The sequence below is a fragment of the Labrus bergylta genome, chromosome 23 (assembly GCF_963930695.1).
Source record: "Labrus bergylta chromosome 23, fLabBer1.1, whole genome shotgun sequence".
Classification (NCBI taxonomy): domain Eukaryota; kingdom Metazoa; phylum Chordata; class Actinopteri; order Labriformes; family Labridae; genus Labrus; species Labrus bergylta.
The window spans coordinates 1288439-1305938 of NC_089217.1; the positions used below are offsets into that span (position 1 = coordinate 1288439).

Here is a 17500-nt window from a genome sequence, read left to right on the forward strand (position 1 = left end):
GAGAGAGAGAGGACAGTGGATAGAGTCAGAAACCAGAGAGAGAGAGGACAGTGGATAGAGTCTGAAACCAGAGAGAGAGAGAGGACAGTGGATAGAGTCAGAAACCAGAGAGAGAGAGGACAGTGGATAGAGTCTGAAACCAGGGAGAGAGAGGACAGTGGATAGAGTCAGAAACCAGAGAGAGAGAGAGGGGACATGCGGAGAGGGGCCACAGGTGGAAGCAAACCCGGGCCTACCGCTCGAGACGAGAGTCTCAACACATGGGACTCGCCCTAACCATTGCGCCACCAGCGCGCCCCATTATTATATTATATTAACCTTAATTTAATCAGATAAAGAACCCGTTGAGATCAGGATCTCTTTCACAAGGGTGACCTGACCAAGAGGTCAGCAGCACATGTCATAAGAACAGTTACAATGAAGTGACAGTGCAGATTAACAACATGGTGTTTTCAATAAACAGAAAGTGTGGGAGCTGTGACACAACAATAAAACAACTATTTAACATTTTAAAAACACAGGCACTGTTCAATGGTCTCACGCTGTCTGTCCCTCAAGACAGAATGCCTCCAAGTGGAATAAGTTCAGGGAGTTTTAGTTCAGTCTGTAGAGTATTCTGAAAGCTCTTTTTCCTGATTCAGTCCTTACCCGAGGAACAGATAGAACAAGTGTAGTACAAGAACGCAGGGCATAGCGACTGCTTGTTCTCCGTAATAAAGCACACAAATATAAAGGAATCAAGCCTAAAAGAGCCTTATCAATTAGAGTCAGCCAATGTGCGTATCTGCGTGCACTCAAAGAAGGCAAGTTGGATTTCAAATACAATTCACAATGGTGGGTGAGACGACTACAGCCAGTGACAAATCTCAGTGCCCAATGAAAAATAGCGTCCAAGGACTTGAGACATTTGGATGACGCACTCAACTAAAGCAGGTCCCCATAATCAAGAATGGGCAAGAAGGTCGCTGTCACTCATTTCTTTCTGACCCTGAGAGAGAAGCAGGTTCTATTTCTAAAAAAGAACCCAAGCTTCATGCGAAGTTTAGTGACCAGATTATTGAATATGAGCTTTAAATGAAAGCTCCCGATCTAGGATAAAACCCAAGTACTTGTAGTTTAAAACCTGCTCTATAGGTTTTCCTTTAGATGTTACAATATTTGTAATGTTCTGGGGTAGCACCTTAGTATGAGGGAAAACCATGAGCTTTGTTTTTATGTGTGTTTAATACCAATTTAAGATCATATAAACGAGACTGGATAACATTAAAAGCAACTTATAAAAACTCAAAAGCCTGGGTGAGTGAGGTTGAACAGCAAGCTGTGGGAGGAAGCCGGAGTAACCGGAGAGAACCCACACATGACACACAGAGAGGCTCCTGTCAGACGGGGATTCAAACCAGGAACCTCCACTGAGAGACCACTGCACCACTGGAAACATCCAGTTGCAGTAGCCGTGTTTCCACCTGTAGAGGGTGCTCACTGTACACATTTCTAACACAATATTTCAAATTGCAATACTTTGTAATCAGAGGTGGAGATTTGGACCTGAACTGAACCACATCACTCCAAATGGATGTCAGGCCAAACGTCAGAATTTGCCGACCTGTGTTTTAGAATGAATCACTGCTGCTCTCTTTCTCTCTCTCAGCAGCTTTTAACTCAAACACGACTGATGATCTGAAGGTTTTCTCTAAAGCTTTTGGTTCTTTTTGATTCTTTGGATAACAGAGATTGTTTTTGTTTGAAAACACCAAAAAGTCTCAGTTTTTAACACCTTTAGTCAAATCAGACCTCGTGTGTATTTCTGTCCTTTTTGTTGTTTCATTCTGCAGTGACCCACATCCCCCTGCAGGCGACCAATCAGGGTTAATATGACCCAGAGTGACTGTACACACACACACACACACACACACACAGACACACACACACACACACAGACACACACACACACACACACACAGACACACACACACACACACACACACACACACACACACACAGACACAGACACAGACACACACACACAGACACACACACACACACACACACACACACACACACACACACACACACACACACAGACACACACACACACACACACACACACACACACACAGACACAGACACAGACACACACACACAGACACACACACACACACACACACACACACACACACACACACACACAGACACACAGACACAGACACACACACACACACACACACACACACACACACACACACACACACACACACAGACACACAGACACAGACACACACACACACACACACACACACACACACACACACACACAGCAGAGATTTTACCAGGAAGACAGAGGCATTCTGGGAAGTGGGGCTCAGGCAGGATCAGAAAAAAAACAATTTGCAGACGAAGAAAAAATGGAGGATGGGGTTCAGCTGGAGAGACGACACACACGTCCTGAAGCTTTAACGAAACGACTCGGAGAAGACCCGAGAAAGTTTATTTTTACATCAATTTTACATCAGACGACATTTTTTACTTTTTTCCCTTCTCCTCCCAACATCGATCACAGACTCCGTGCACGAGACGCCACAAACAAACCAATGTTTGACAAACAGTGAGCGAGCTAACAGGTCAGGTATGTTGTTATTCTGCAGTCAGAAGTGACCATATTTGGAGAAGTGGGAGGAGCAGGGGAACCCTCGCTATGGTCACTTCTTGTTAAGCTATTAAAGCTAAAAATTTGCTTTCTAATGAGCTAGCAGTCCATGTTTGGTTCTCACAGACTCAGCTAGCTGCTAACTGTTGCTAACATGTAAATAATAAGTTCTAATGTGACTGGTTGTAAGTTTGATATTTACATGAACAACATCACCAAGAGGCTCCAACAGCACAAACACGGCCCAGAGGTTAAAGGTCAGAGACTGAATCAACTAAGGTGACACCTAGCAGACAGCTAGCTGCTCCCACCTGTCACTCAAAGAGGCCACACCCCCTAATTCTACATCCCTTTAAGCCTTAATGTTGGCAGGTGACTATATAATAATGCTGTTGTCATGGAGACAGAAATGAGCTCTAGAGACCCAAACTGTTTTTGTACCAGGATGTAAACACATTAATTTTAACATAGAGCTCTATGGGGACTGACTCACTGCAGGAGACAGACTCTAGTGGACACTGGAGGAACTGCAGCTGTAAAGTTAGACATTTTAACATGCGGCTCTATGGGGACTGACTCACTGCAGGAGACAGACTCTAGTGGACACTGGAGGAACTGCAGCTGTAAAGTTGGACATTTTAACATGGGGCTCTATGGGGACTGACTCACTGCAGGAGACAGACTCTAGTGGACACTGGAGGAACTGCAGCTGTAAAGTTGGACATTTTAACATGGGGCTCTATGGGGACTGACTCACTGCAGGAGACAGACTCTAGTGGACACTGGAGGAACTGCAGCTGTAAAGTTGGACATTTTAACATGGAGCTCTATGAGGACTGACTCACTGCAGGAGACAGACTCTAGTGGACACTGGAGGAACTGCAGCTGTAAAGTTGGACATTTTAACATGGGGCTCTATGGGGACTGACTCACTGCAGGAGACAGACTCTAGTGGACACTGGAGGAACTGCAGCTGTAAAGTTAGACATTTTAACATGGGGCTCTATGGGGACTGACTCACTGCAGCAGACAGACTCTAGTGGACACTGGAGGAACTGCAGATTTATTTTTTTGTCAAACTTCAACATCTTTTCCATGTTTATGACGTCTTTTGAGTTCTGTATTTTATATTTTACACTAAACAAACTGAAAAAACTTTAATACCATGAATCATGTTTTTCAATATTTATAAAGTTCAAGTGACGGTCAGAGACGATGTTTCCATGACAACAGACTATTCTGACACCTTTCTGTAGTATTCAAAGTTGAGTGATAACAGCTGATGATGTAACGGTTATGTAAAGTCTGATAACACCTGAAGCAGCCTTACAACAGAACCACACACATCAGGGCTTTCTGTGTTTCTGCTCCTGCCCTCTAGGGGGCGCTACAGTCCTCTGAATGATAGAAAACCTGTTTCAAACACTCTGAACACTCCAACTTTGACTTCATTCAATTTATAAATCATATTTACTGCTAACATAATGCACATTTCTAACATGCACTAATCTCACCTCTCTGTTTACCCATCGATGATGTTAACCAATCAACATTCATCTCTTTGCATTATTTGTTTTTCTTTAAAGAGGACATATCACCCTCCTCCTCCACCTTTTCAAACAGTCCCCTCCTCCACCTTTTCAAACAGTCCCCTGTGGTCTAAATGAAACATCTGTGCTGTGCTTTGGTCAAAATATAACATGAATCAAGCACCAGAGGAGGTTTGTGACCCTGTATAAACCAGCTCTCTCAGAACGCTCCATTTTGGTGTGTGTGTCTCTTTAAATGTAATGACCCCCCCCGAGTGTTCCCCGTAGACATCACTCCTCTGTAGTGAGAATAAAAATAGCGGACCTGTGCAAAAGTTTTGTTCTAGTCTGGGGGTGGAGTCTATGGGTGGAGATATCAGGGGAGGGGAGGGGATTTATTTTATTTTTTTACCAGAATCCCACTGTGACATCACAAGGAGAGCACATTTGAAACAGAGCATTTTTCTTCTGTGTTGTAAGACTCATGAAGACCACAAACAAAGGACTGGATGGGTTTATTTCACATTTTGTGGGTCTGTAGACACTCAGGTTACCCAGATATATGTTCAAAAACACTGAAGAAGAGGATTTTTCATAATATGTCCCCTTTAAAACGTGCAGAAACACACAGGTCACACCTACACATCCATCAGTAATAACTGATCACATTCATACACCACTGATGAAGCAGCAGGAGCATTTTGGGGTGCCAGAGGTCACATCGAACATGTGGCACCCCGAGCTGGGGACCCTTTGAGAGACGACCAACTCAACCACTGAGCCACAGCTGCAGATCTTTTAACTCCACCTGAATCCGTCTGTAACCTGAAGTCCAATTCTTAGTTATTTCTATGACATCACACGCATGGAGAGTCTTTTTAAAAGGTGACATTTTTAAAGGTTTTCGAGAGTTTAATAGAGAGCAGAGAGCGTCTGAGACAATCAGAGAGAGACAGCCGGCTACTCTCTCCGTCAGCAGCCTTTAAATATTTGCTGAGTTTCCTGGAAGCGGCGAGGATATAAAGCTCAGTGTTCACTGCTTTCTGAGAAACTCACATGAGAGGGAGAGAACGAACACACACACACACACACACACACACACACACACACACACACACACACACACACACACACACACACACACACACACACACACACACACACACACACACACACACACACACACACACACACACACACACACACACACACACACACACACACACACACACACACAGCATCTTATAAATAAACTGGCCTCTGTTCATGGTTAACTCTTGAAGAAGCAGCGGAGCATTAATAATCAGAAATACGTTTGATGATGTGAGACTATAAACATTCTTTAACTTTATTTAACTTCAAATGTTTTACAGTGTAGATTCACTGGATTATGTTTGTTAACATCGATAAAATTTAAAGATATAAAGATTTAAATCTCATAACAGAAAATCAGATAATGTGTTTTCTTTGTCAGATTCAAAGTTGGACTCGATTAGAATACAACTTCGATGTCTTTAATCAAACTGTAGAAACATGTTGGACTTTGTCTTTATTTAAATCGATTTACTTTCTTTAAACTTTGGATTTTATTCTGAAGGTTTCGGACAAAACTATACACGCATATCAGTGTGTTATCTCAAAGTGTTTACTAGAGGCAGACTGCAGAAGCAATAAGAGTCAAACATGGAGCTTTCATACTCGCTGAAAACTCCTGAAGTCTTTACCTCCTGCAGGAACAGAGAAGTGACGTCACTCAGGCTCCCTCCATTAATATTTACAGTCTGTGGTTATCGTTTGTTACAGAGTCGTATCAGTGTGTTTTATGACCTCGGGGCACTCAACTCTATGCAGCGGCGGCGGCATCTCTAATCGCTCCTCTGAATGAAGTGTGAGTCGTCTTCCAGGAAAAATCCTGTCGACTTCTGTGAATAAATCAACCTGTTCAAACCGAGAGGAGGCGACAGGAGCGCAGGAAGTCAGAATAAAAACCAGAAAATTACTTTAATAAAGAGCCGGGATGATTCAAATTCTGATTGTTTGGATGAATTTATTATTTTATTCAGTTTTAAAGGCTGAAATCTAAGTTAGACTATGTTGAAGGAAAAGCTCAACAAACCCTGAGTTCAGTTTGAATCAGAGCTGTTACTGTTTGATCTAACATCTTTAATATATTTAATCTCTTATTGTAAACTGTTTTCTTGTTTAAAATGAGTTTTCATGTATTTTTGTGCAAACTGTTTCAGTAAAAAACAAAGATCTTCATATTGTGGTGAGATGATCAGCTCAAACATTTTTATAAAATCCTCCTCACAGTCACTTTAAAGTCTTTGATGATCTTAAGTAAAGGGTTAAAAGGAGATGAAGTGGTTCTCCGGGGTCACTTCAGGACGTCCTCGAGGACAGACGGGTGAACCTGAGCGGCGTTCAGACTCTGCACGAGTCTCTGCACCGTCGCTCTCCGGCCCTCACGCCGTCTCCACAGAATCAGAGCGGAGAGAACGGCCGCCTGCGTGCAGAGAGCGTGATCCGACCGACACCTGAACACGTCCTCCGCCGACAGACCCAGATCCATCAGCACCGCCTCTGACTCCTCCCCGATTCGTGACGCCAGCCGGGACAGATCCCGATCTGACGGGACCTTCTGGAGAAGCGAGTCGGGGAGCCGGCACTCGTCTGCGGAGAGACAATCGGAGATAACAGCGTTTATAATCTGAGAAGACAGAATTCAACATTTTTAATATCAACAAAACTTTTTGACCACGCCCCCTCTCTGGAAGGTGCTTGGGTGTACTCGGTCTTTCTCGCTCCATGTCCTATTGTTTACGGTGAGAGGGAAGACTCAGAGGTTCAGAACAAACACCTAGCTGTGGGAGTGTCACCCACCTGGGGGAGGGGCTACTGCCCTTTGTGATGTCATGAAGGGAAAATCTCCAAACGGCCTGTTTGAGCACACATTTTCTGAAAAGTGGAGCAGGCAGAAGACGGAGAGGATGGACTTTTCTCATCATTGAGGGGTTTTGTAGACGGACTAGAGACACATGTTAGAGTGAGAGGAACATGGAGAAGAGGATTTGGGGAAAAACATTTGAGCAAACACTGTAAAACATTACAGATGTGAAGCTTTTATCGCCGACATAAACTTTTATCTTCATGGTCCAAACTCTTATCAGGTTGTACCTCACACCTGAGACGTTAACCTTTTCATTTGTTTGGTCATGATTTGCCTTTGCTAATGTCTGAATTTGATCTCTTTATTTATCTGAATCTGATTTTATTCTCTGGATTAATTTATTTTTTTTGTACTTTGAGTGAGAGCGATGTGACGGTGAGTGTCCAGCAGGGGGAGCTGTGATAAAACAAAACCAGCTCGACACGTTGTGACTCTTTTCCTGGTTTAAACTTTACTCGTTCTGACGTCGTTGTTGTGGCTGTAGTGTCACTTTGTCTGAGGGTTGAATGTTTGCTCTTCTCTGATTGGTCGACAGCTTTCAAGATATATATTTAAAAAAAATACTATAAACTCTATGACAGGCAGCGTGTTGTTTCACCCACACTGAGGTCACTGTGACACACAGCGCTGTGTCCGTGTGTAACCCCTGTGTGTGTGTGTGTGTGTGTGTGTGTGTTTTTAATCACAGTGTAACTTGCCCTCAAACAGAAATTCTTCTTCCTCTTTTTTTTTTTGTTGATGCTGGTGAATCATTACGGAGAAAATGTCAGCTGGAAAAAAAGCAGTGAACACAAACTCCTGGAAACCTGCACTGAAAATGTCGGGGGGAGGGGGGGGTCTGTTTAGGAGGGGGGTGGGGGTGGGTGGGTGGTGGGTGCTATAAACTTGGATCAGGAGCATGTGATGATCTGAAACATCCGGCTCTGCAGCTTTAACTGAGAAAAGCTGCTGTGACTGCTGCTGCCAAGATTCCTGGAAAGCAAGAGGCAATAAAAGGAGGGGGAGGGGAGGGGAGGGGGGAGGAGCCAGACAGTCTTCTTCTTCTCTTTTCAAGCCATGTTGTCGATACTCATTCTTTTTCAAACCACCTGTATGAAAATGTACCGACCTTTAAAAGAAGCTTGTCTGTTTGTCTATCAGAAGAGGAACGAGTTCATTTAAAAGAATCACAGACTGACTTCCTGCACGCCGTCCACACGGCTCAAATCAAAAACAGAAACGTTGCAAAATGTTTTTATGCAGTTTCGACAGCGTGCAGGATGTTTTTCTTATTGTTCAATGACTGAAACTAGAAATTAGGGGTGCAGAAATGCAAAATTTTCTCTAATCGATTATTCTGTTCATATATAAACAACACAACTTCAGAAGGTCAACACTTTAAAAAAATAAATAATAATAATTTAATTTTAATTGTAATATTTTTTATTTAATTTATTTAATTTATTTAATTTATTTAATTTATTTAAATTTAATTAAATTAAATTTATCGGTTTTGTGGTTAATTTGTAACAAATGTTTCATGTACGTCTTTGTAACCTGCTACTGGATGCTTTGAATTTCCCTCGGGATCAATAAAGTATCTATCTATCTATCTATCTATCTATCATCGATCTCTTCCCATTGTTAAAGCGAGTACTCGAGTAAACGTTTTGTAGTTCTTTTTTTTTCTGTGATTCTTTTCCCCCACGGGAGGCCCCGCCCCCAAATATGTTATCTATTGATTTATTTGAATCTTTGTGTTTTTAATAATTGTTAGTAATCGGCCTACTTTGTATTAACGTTCATATTAGAACATTTCTTACTTCAACAGACAGAAAACCTCAAATAGAAATCCACACAGACCGTTTTAACACTTTATTATAATTAGTGAGTGCGGCAAAAATCCGTCCGCTAGCCGTAACGTAAGAGTCGTACTTTTGATCACATAGGAGGAGCTGTTTCGTCGTCATGGAGACGATCAGTGGACTCTTCTTACGGTTCAGTCTGAACGTCTTCAAAGAGAGACGGAGCGAGCTGAGAATCTTTAAAGGGACCAAAAATCTTTCTTGATCCGTGACGTGGATCGGCGCCGTCAGCCCGGTATATCCGTTACGCAAATGACGTCGGTATCGAACCCGTCAGATCTGATCTGTGTCTGATCGTCTCTCAATGGAAACGCACACCAGGAACTCCTTTGAAACATGTTGGACCATGAAGTGTAAACGTGCTGTTACTACAACCTGTACACACACACACACACACACACACACACACACACACACACACACACACACACACACACACACACACACACACACACACACACACACACACACACACACACACACACACACACACACACACACACACACACACACACAGGAATGAACAAGCAGCCGTTTCTGAAAATCAGGAGAATCAGCGATGAAGATGAAGATGAAGATGATGATGATGTTAGTTTCTCAGACTGGTTTCCTGGAATGCGAGCTCGGCGTGTTCTTGTGAGGTGATTATTATTTTCCCTCGAACACGCTGACTCACTTTTCCTGGAAACTTTGCTGGTTTGTTGTTCTGAGTAAAGTCACGCCTCACGGATCTGCTCACACTCATTGAGCACTGATAATCTCACTTAATCTGCACTTTGAATCCACCTCCTTTCTCTCCACATACAAAAAATATAACTTCAAAATAAAAGCTGTTTCCACATTTTTCATCTGAGATGTTTGATTCAGCTTTACTCTGTGATTTACTTTAAACTTTTAATTTCAATTTAGACTCTTAAATCAGATATTTAGACTATAATCTGAATCACAGACTGTTGATATGAATGTTTGAGGTCTGAGTGTTGTCCCCCGTCTGTCCCTGCAGGGGGCGCTGGAGTCCCATCGATGGCGGTCTCCATGCTGGAAATGCTGTCTCAGTCTAACTTTCAGTCAACCTAACGACAGGCTGAGAGCTGGAGCTGAGGCGGGTTTTAAACCTCCTGACAAACCGTTACACCGCGCCCACCTGTCAATCAGGTCAGCTACACGCCTTATTGTGAATAACTCTTATCCTTCATCAAATCAAAACTGATGAGTCATCAAAACATTCACCCCCCGTACAGTGTGTGTCCATCCAGACATGAGCTAATCACACCTATTTGTTTTTTTGAACCAGGCTGTAAACATGTTCATCTCTGCTGTAAAAACAGGCTTTTTAGAATGGGTGTGTATGTGACTTCCTGTGCTTCTGCAGCCAGCCTCTAGTGGACACTCCAGGAACTGCAGGAGTTTACACTCCAGCATCGGCTTGAGCAGAACGTGTTTCTAACTTGAGATGTTTTTGTTTCATATTTAAAGTATAAGTTATCTTGGGAGTTGATTGTCTTTGTTTTTGAGCTTCTGTGTGTTTGTGTCCCTGCAGGTCGCTAGTGGGCGGAGTTCCGTCACACCTGGACAGTCTCCCAGGTGTGGGCTGTTTAAGATCAGGCTGTCATCCTCACACTCTCCCAGTCACCACAGCTCCTTGTTGCACCATGTTTTATTGTAGTCTGATAATGTTAGATAAGTGTAGGACCAGGTGTGTTTCTGTACCTGTCGAGCTCGCTCCTGGTTCCGGTCCGGGTGGAGTCCGGAGCTCCAGCAGCAGTCTGTCTCTGACCCAGCTGAAGTCCTCCAGAGCCCGCAGGAACAGGGGGAAGGCCCGGGGCCCGCGGCTCGGCAGCAGGTCCAGCAACCTCAGAGTCCTCCTGGTGTCTGTGGGCTGAGACTGCACGTCCTCCACCTGAGCCTCCGTCAGGACGTCCTCCTGGTACAGAAACGGAACGATGGAGTCAGAGACCAGCAGCTGCCCGGACAGGTAGAGCCGGTGTCTCCGCAGCAGGGCTCTGTGTTCCGGGTCCATGTGAAGAGATGACACCCGCAGATAACTCTGTAAATCATAATAATTATCTCATAACCGATTACTCAACATGACAGCAAAGCGAGCGATCACAACAAGCACCAGCACCAGCGCGCTATGATATTCGGTCCGACTGGAAACAATCCAGCGGAACTAAAGTTTGCTGGCGACAAACTCTCCGTTTTCTTTAGTATTATTTATTTTAATGGTTACACTTAAGATATACAAGTCAGTAAGTACATTTAGATAGATTATAAAGAACAGACCGACAAAAAGGAACAGCTATTGTACAGTAGCTGAATTAATAAATAGATAAATACTCAAACAGTTATTAGGTAAACAGTGCAGTGAGTGAATGGATGGATAAACAATTACATTGCTATTAATTAGTGACTTAGGTACGGAAGCCCTAAGAGGACATGTAACAATACATTTGATTTATCTGTTTTCCTGTGATAACGAGTACATTTTTTGGTGTTTTCTCGACATTTTGACTTGTTTATTATTTATTCTCTCACCAAAGAGAGAGATGCTTGTCCATTAAAAATTGGTCATTTTTGAGGTCTTGACTATTTTAGCCTGTGGGAGGAAGCCGGAGTACCCAGAGAACACACGCATGCACGGGGAGAACATGCAAACTCCACACAGAGAAGCTCCTGTCAGACTTATAATTCAGAAACTTGCCTTCTTATTTATATCTTCGTTTTACTTTATTAGCATCAAAGTAGAATTTGCCTGGTCTCCCCTCGGGGGTCGGTTATAGCCACACACACACTCGCAGCCCGAGTCCTGACATTGTGTCACAGCCAAAGACGTACTTAGCGCAGCATTAAATCAGGATTAATAAGGAGCTGGGTGTGCTTTTTAATTCATGACTCAGATATAAAACTTGAAGGATTTGGGCTCTCACACTTGTTCTAGGAAAAGCCGATTAAGAGACCCAATAAGAGTTCACTATTATGTAACATTATTGTTCCCTTTCCTGAATCTAATAAGAACACCTGACAGGTTCATTTTGTTGCTCTTAAAAGGTCAATATTTCTATTTCACTGTTGATTGTATGGAAGCCTGAGGCGGACATGCATCAATACATTTTATCCTGTGCGACCATCTTTCCTTATTGATCTCGTCGTCTCTGGATAAAAGAAGTTGCACTGCAGCCGTCATTGGGGGAGAGGCGGGGTTACAACCTGGACTGTTCACCGTTCAGGGCTGACAAACTTTAAAACCACAGCAGTGGCTCAAAATGTGAAACATTTTGCAATGACAGTGGTATTCCTCCCTAAGGGGGCCCCGTCTGACAGCACTCCCTCTCCTATGACGAATTACCTGTCTGGGAGTGAAAGAGAGGAAGAGGAGTAAGCGTCGGGACGCTGGTTGGAGGGGCCCCAAGAGACTCTAGAAACACCAAATTCTTAAAGTGACCTGATCAGATCCAGCTGCAGAACAGGGATTCAAATGCAGACTCACACGTGGCTGAATTTAATAAACAGTCTAGGTGGACACACAGGAAGGCAATCCATGAAGTGAACAATCCAAGAGGAGCAGGCAACATCAAGAATGACTAGAAAGACTCCCAAAGGAAGCAGAAGGCTGGAACTACGTGACACACTGAGAACTGGCAACATGAGGGCGTAAACACAGGGTTTATATACACAGACTATGAGAGGGTAACGAGCGCAATCAGGGCAGGAAAACATGAGGAGCAGGATCTGAAAGACAGAGACCAGGGTGAGTCCAAAATAAAAACAGGAACAGACCGTACTAAATCAATAGAAACAAAAACATGACCTAGGTAACTTTACGGGGTTGTGTCAACTCTTTCAAGCAGCCAGTATGTCCTCCTTCTAACTTTAGATTCTGCTCCTGAATGCTCTGGATTTGTTTGGACCAGAGAAGGTTTAAGGCAAGTTTTAAGGCGACCCCCCTCACACGGCCGTTTTGGACGCCCCTCGGTTTGTCAGATATGAGAGCAGTTATCAGGTCAACAGGTGTTGCAGCGATGGAAGCGGTCAAGAGAAGTGGTTCAGATAGAAGTGATTGTACCCGACCTAAAAAGCCTCTGCATGTTTCTAATAAGCTCCACGAGCAGAAACGTGCTCAAACTAGGATCAATATTGGAGATGCTTTTGAAAAATGGAGAGAGGTTAGAACACAGAAAGGTTTACAGACCCATGCAGAGCTGGATAAACACTGAAGCTTCAGAGTCCACCACATGGTGACCTGAGTGAGCATCCACTCTAGAGAGGGGGGGGGGGGGGCAGCTCTCTATGATGTTTAGAATTTAGACTGCAGTACCCATTTTAAACACTCGGGGTCAGAGTTACATACTGCTCCTTTAAATACTTTTTAATGGTTGTAAATTGTCTGAAATTTGGGTGATTTGTCATTTAGGAGGTGTTGATGGGTCTGGGTTAGGGTGTAAATAACGATCTAAGAATCCTAAAGCAGTGACATCTTTAAATGGGTTTTGATTAAGTGACCTCACAACAGGACACACAAAATAGAGGATAACACTTCCACAACAGCTCCTGTGTGACTGACTCTTTTGTTTTCCTGCGGTCTGATTGGCCGAGAGCTGTGAGTACTACATCCAGCTGGGGTCAGAGTCCGACCGAAGCCCAGGAGGGGGAGTGGGGGGGAGGGGGAGGGGTGAGGCAAACTCATAACAGACGAAAAGCATCAAAAACATGTCTGTTTGTTTTCTACGCTGCTCGTCGATCGATCAGAAAACATCACAAACGTCAGAGTGAACTCCTCATGGTCGCAGCCTCAGACAGCCAATCAGACGCCTCCATTGACTGGAACAACAACAACAACAACAACAAACGGACACTGAAGAGACAGAGCCAGTTTCACTTGTTTGGTTGAACATTTGCTGCTTTTATTCGTCTTTAAATGATGATCAATGAAAAAATCTTTCTGGACTTTTTGTTGGACAAATTAAATAAATAATAAATAAATAAATATCAACATGTTTCTTTGACAACATGGACTTTGTTTTCTTGATTTTCAAGAGAAAAAAAACAGATGTAAAGATGCAAATTTGAGCTTCAATCACCTGAAAGAAAAACATTTGACCGACTTCAGCTGAAATAAAAAAAAATCAGCTAAACAGAAAAGTGGAAACCCGTCTTCAAATGTTCAGGAACAGTAACAGGTTTTCTGTTTTCATTTGTTTTATTATTTAGCCGATTAGAAGAAAAAAATCATCAAAACAACAGACTGAAAACATCTGCTCCAACAGCTGGTTCACTGCAGTTTTTCTCGTTCTGCAAATTTATAGAAAAAGAAAAATGCAGCGGACTGAGCGTGCAGAGACGTCGACTGTTTGACCAGAAAGTTTAACATCCTGAAATATAAATAGTTTGTTTCAGCAGCGTGGATCAACAGAACAAAGTTTAAAGAAAGACTCAACACAAACGTCTCTTTCATACAAAATAAATTAATCAGAGTCATAAAACTGCATCATCATCATCATCGCCCTCCTGAATGTTTTCGTCTCGGGTGTCATAACCACGCGGACTGATCGCTCCGATATCGACTGCTTCGGTCTGCTTGTGATTGAAAAATGGAAGAAAAAAAAACGTAAACGTTTGAAGAATCCAATAAAAAAAACTGTCGAGTTCTAATGGAGACATTAAATCAAATGTTGGTTGCCGTGGTTACAAACATCGTATCAAAGTTTAAAATTGTGGTACTGATAACAAATAAAGAGCACGCTGCTCGATTTCATAGGGTTAGGGTTAGAAGTTTGAATTTGAGGATTGTGACGCCATGCTGAGCTGTGACGATGTTTCAGACGCCATGTTGGGCCGTGTGGAGCTACAGACGGATTTTTAAAAAACAGAGTTCATTGACTGCGTGTCCTTTCTGCGACTCATAGCGCCGCGGTTTACGTCTGTAACCGTTAGCACTTAAACGTCTCGTCAGATCAGAGTCTCGGCTTTAATCTGACAACGTGTGGAGACGGCGTGTCGGAGCGCAGACCTCAGACCAGCACAGGCCGGTCCTCCGCGCAGTCGGGATCTGCTTTTATTCCTGCGGCTGCTCCGACGTGTGGGAGCAGTGCATTCTGGGATGCCACACAGCGAGTCCTGCTCCCTGCCTACACGTGGTAGCTGTAGTCCGTCAGGTAGTCCTTCAGTCTGTTGGGCAGCGGCAGGTCCTGCACCCGTCGGGTCCTCCTGTTGATGGCGATGCGACAGAGGTGCTGCAGAGCAGGCGTGGCCGTGTACACGGGTTTGGTGAGCAGCAGCTGCACGGTCCCGTTCGGCGCCGTGGATGCCTGAGGGTTGGTGGCAGCGGCGGCAGCAGCGGCCCTGTCGGTGGAGCGGGACAGGTGGACGTAGTGCTCCACCAGGTGCACCACGCTGTCAAACTGCTTCAGCTTGGGCTTCACCAGCACCACCGAGTCCAGCTTGAACTTCCCGTGTTTGTACTCGATGCGCAGGTTGGTGGGACCCGCGGACGTCATGGCCGAGATGGTGAACAGGTAATCCCTCTGAGAGCTGTCCCGCACCAAGAAGGTCCCCTCAGAAGAGTCCTGCAGGATCTCTTTAGCCTCGTTAGCCGTCAAACTGCCCCAGTACCAACCTGAGCCAGGAGAAAGAGAGAGAGAGAGAGAGAGAGTTAAGAGTGTGTGTGTGTGTGTGTGTGTGTGTGTGTGTGTGTGTGTGTGTGTGTGTGTGTGTGTGTGTGTGTGTGTGTGTGTGTGTGTGTGTGTGTGTGTGTGTGTGTGTGTGTGTGCTCATAATCAGAGCATATGTGTGAAGTTTGAAAGCGGTCGGTCTGCAGGTCCACTGAGCGGATATTAAGATGGACCAGGGAACCAAGACCTCCTCTGACCTCGTATCTTCCAGCTCATCTACAAGGTGGGAGGTTATTTAGCTCAAGAAAATAACATATTCCCACAGGCGGCCATGTTGCCATGATGTCACACTCAGGGTGGGAAACTCACGGCCAATTAGAAACGAACAGCTGAGTGTTGATTTTAACCCCAAACATTGAAAGTCATTCTGGATTAAAAGAAAACCTGTGTTCCTCAGGTGTGATAAAGAGCGTACCTGTGTTCCTCAGGTGTGATAAAGAGCGTACCTGTGTTCCTCAGGTGTGATAAAGAGCGTACCTGTGTTCCTCAGGTGTGATAAAAAGCGTACCTGTGTTCCTCAGGTGTGATAAAGAGCGTACCTGTGTTCCTCAGGTGTGATAAAGAGCGTACCTGTGTTCCTCAGGTGTGATAAAGAGCGTACCTGTGTTCCTCAGGTGTGATAAAGAGCGTACCTGTGTTCCTCAGGTGTGATAAAAAGCGTACCTGTGTTCCTCAGGTGTGATAAAGAGCGTACCTGTGTTCCTCAGGTGTGATAAAGAGCGTACCTGTGTTCCTCAGGTGTGATAAAGAGCGTACCTGTGTTCCTCAGGTCTTTCATGGCCAGCGCGATGCGGCTCTCGTCTGATTCCACAGCCCTCGAGTTGTTGTCGGCTCGTCTCTCGCTCTCGATGCTCTCTGTGGACTCGGAGGACTGGCAGGTCATTGGACCGCTCCAACCTTCAGCCTAGAGTTAGGCCTGCAGCTCAGACATGGGAGGGAGGGGGGCAGGGGGGGGCTGAGGGGGGGAACCTGGTCTGCAGGGTCCTGCAAACAAATAAAAAACCCATCAGAGCGCTCAGACTGCGGCTGCTTTAAATTAATCTATTTAGCTGTTTTCACATCTGAAATAACCCCCCCCCCCCACTGGCTCCAGGTGAATTCTCCTGATAATATCCTGCTGCGTTCCTAGCGGTTATGTTGTGTGCCCCATATACAGAAGCTATAGTTGCAGCGGCCAAGGGTTCGAATCCGACCTCTGACCTTTGCTGCAAGTCGCCCCCCACCCTCTCTCTCTCTCTCTTCAGCTGTCTGATCCACTGAAGGCTAAAAGGCCCAAAAATATCTTTGAAAGACAGAAAGAACATTTTCAGTTTATTGAGTAAAAAAAGGCGAACGTGTGACTTTCCTGGGAGGGAGAAGGTCCCAGCTGTGACGGGGTTAACACAAACTCAAATTCTGTGTATTTACTCAAACTGGACACCTCCTTCCTCGAACTCAGCGTTCCTGACAATGACCTCTTTTGTTCCTTCACATTCCTGCCTTTAAACACGACTCTCTGTTTATTACAGACCTGCACGCCGAGAAACTTGTTACACGCAGAATCACTGAGATGTAAATCACTCCCTGTACTGTACGGATAATTCCAAACGTCAGCTGGTGAACGGGACAGAGACCTCACAGAGCTCGGGGGGGGGGGGGGGGGGCTTTGGAATTGAATTTGGTATGACGCAGCAGTTTTTATCTCGCACACACCTTCCTGGAAAAATAAACAGATTGCAGATAAGACGACAGAGCGGCCTCTTTACTCTCGCTTTAGAGGGGCTGATGCATCTCTTCATTATCACAGAAATAATGACTCGCTCGATTTAACTGCCGACCATGAAAAAAGCACCAACAAGGATATCATTATTCTCCCGCATGTCAGC

At 44.4% G+C, this 17500-nt stretch overlaps 2 protein-coding genes across 3 annotated transcripts in view; both read right to left on the reverse strand.

Moving 5' to 3' along the window:
- Window positions 1–6200: 6200 nt before the first annotated feature.
- Window positions 6201–11094, reverse strand: cradd (CASP2 and RIPK1 domain containing adaptor with death domain). Of its 2 annotated transcripts, none has more exons than XM_020656466.3 (2): window positions 10678–11094; window positions 6201–6846 (listed from the first exon to the last, which is right to left on the reverse strand). In XM_020656466.3, the coding sequence occupies exons 1-2, from the start codon at window positions 10985–10987 to the stop codon at window positions 6551–6553; spliced, it is 606 nt and encodes a 201-aa protein (XP_020512122.1). In that variant the 5' UTR covers window positions 10988–11094; the 3' UTR covers window positions 6201–6550. The 2 variants fall into 2 exon arrangements, with proteins under 2 accessions (XP_020512122.1, XP_020512123.1); XM_020656467.3 differs by having other exon boundaries at window positions 6201–6883.
- Window positions 11095–14730: 3636 nt separating this feature from the next.
- The window catches only part of socs2 (suppressor of cytokine signaling 2), a 6028-nt gene continuing 3258 nt past the window's right edge, over window positions 14731–17500 (reverse strand). Inside the window, exons 2-3 of the mRNA XM_065951365.1 lie at window positions 16392–16619; window positions 14731–15580 (exon numbers count right to left, since the gene is read on the reverse strand). Of these exons, the coding sequence (XP_065807437.1) occupies window positions 15093–15580; window positions 16392–16518 (615 nt within the window). The 5' untranslated portion in view covers window positions 16519–16619 and the 3' untranslated portion in view covers window positions 14731–15092. The remainder of the gene's footprint in view (window positions 15581–16391; window positions 16620–17500) is intronic.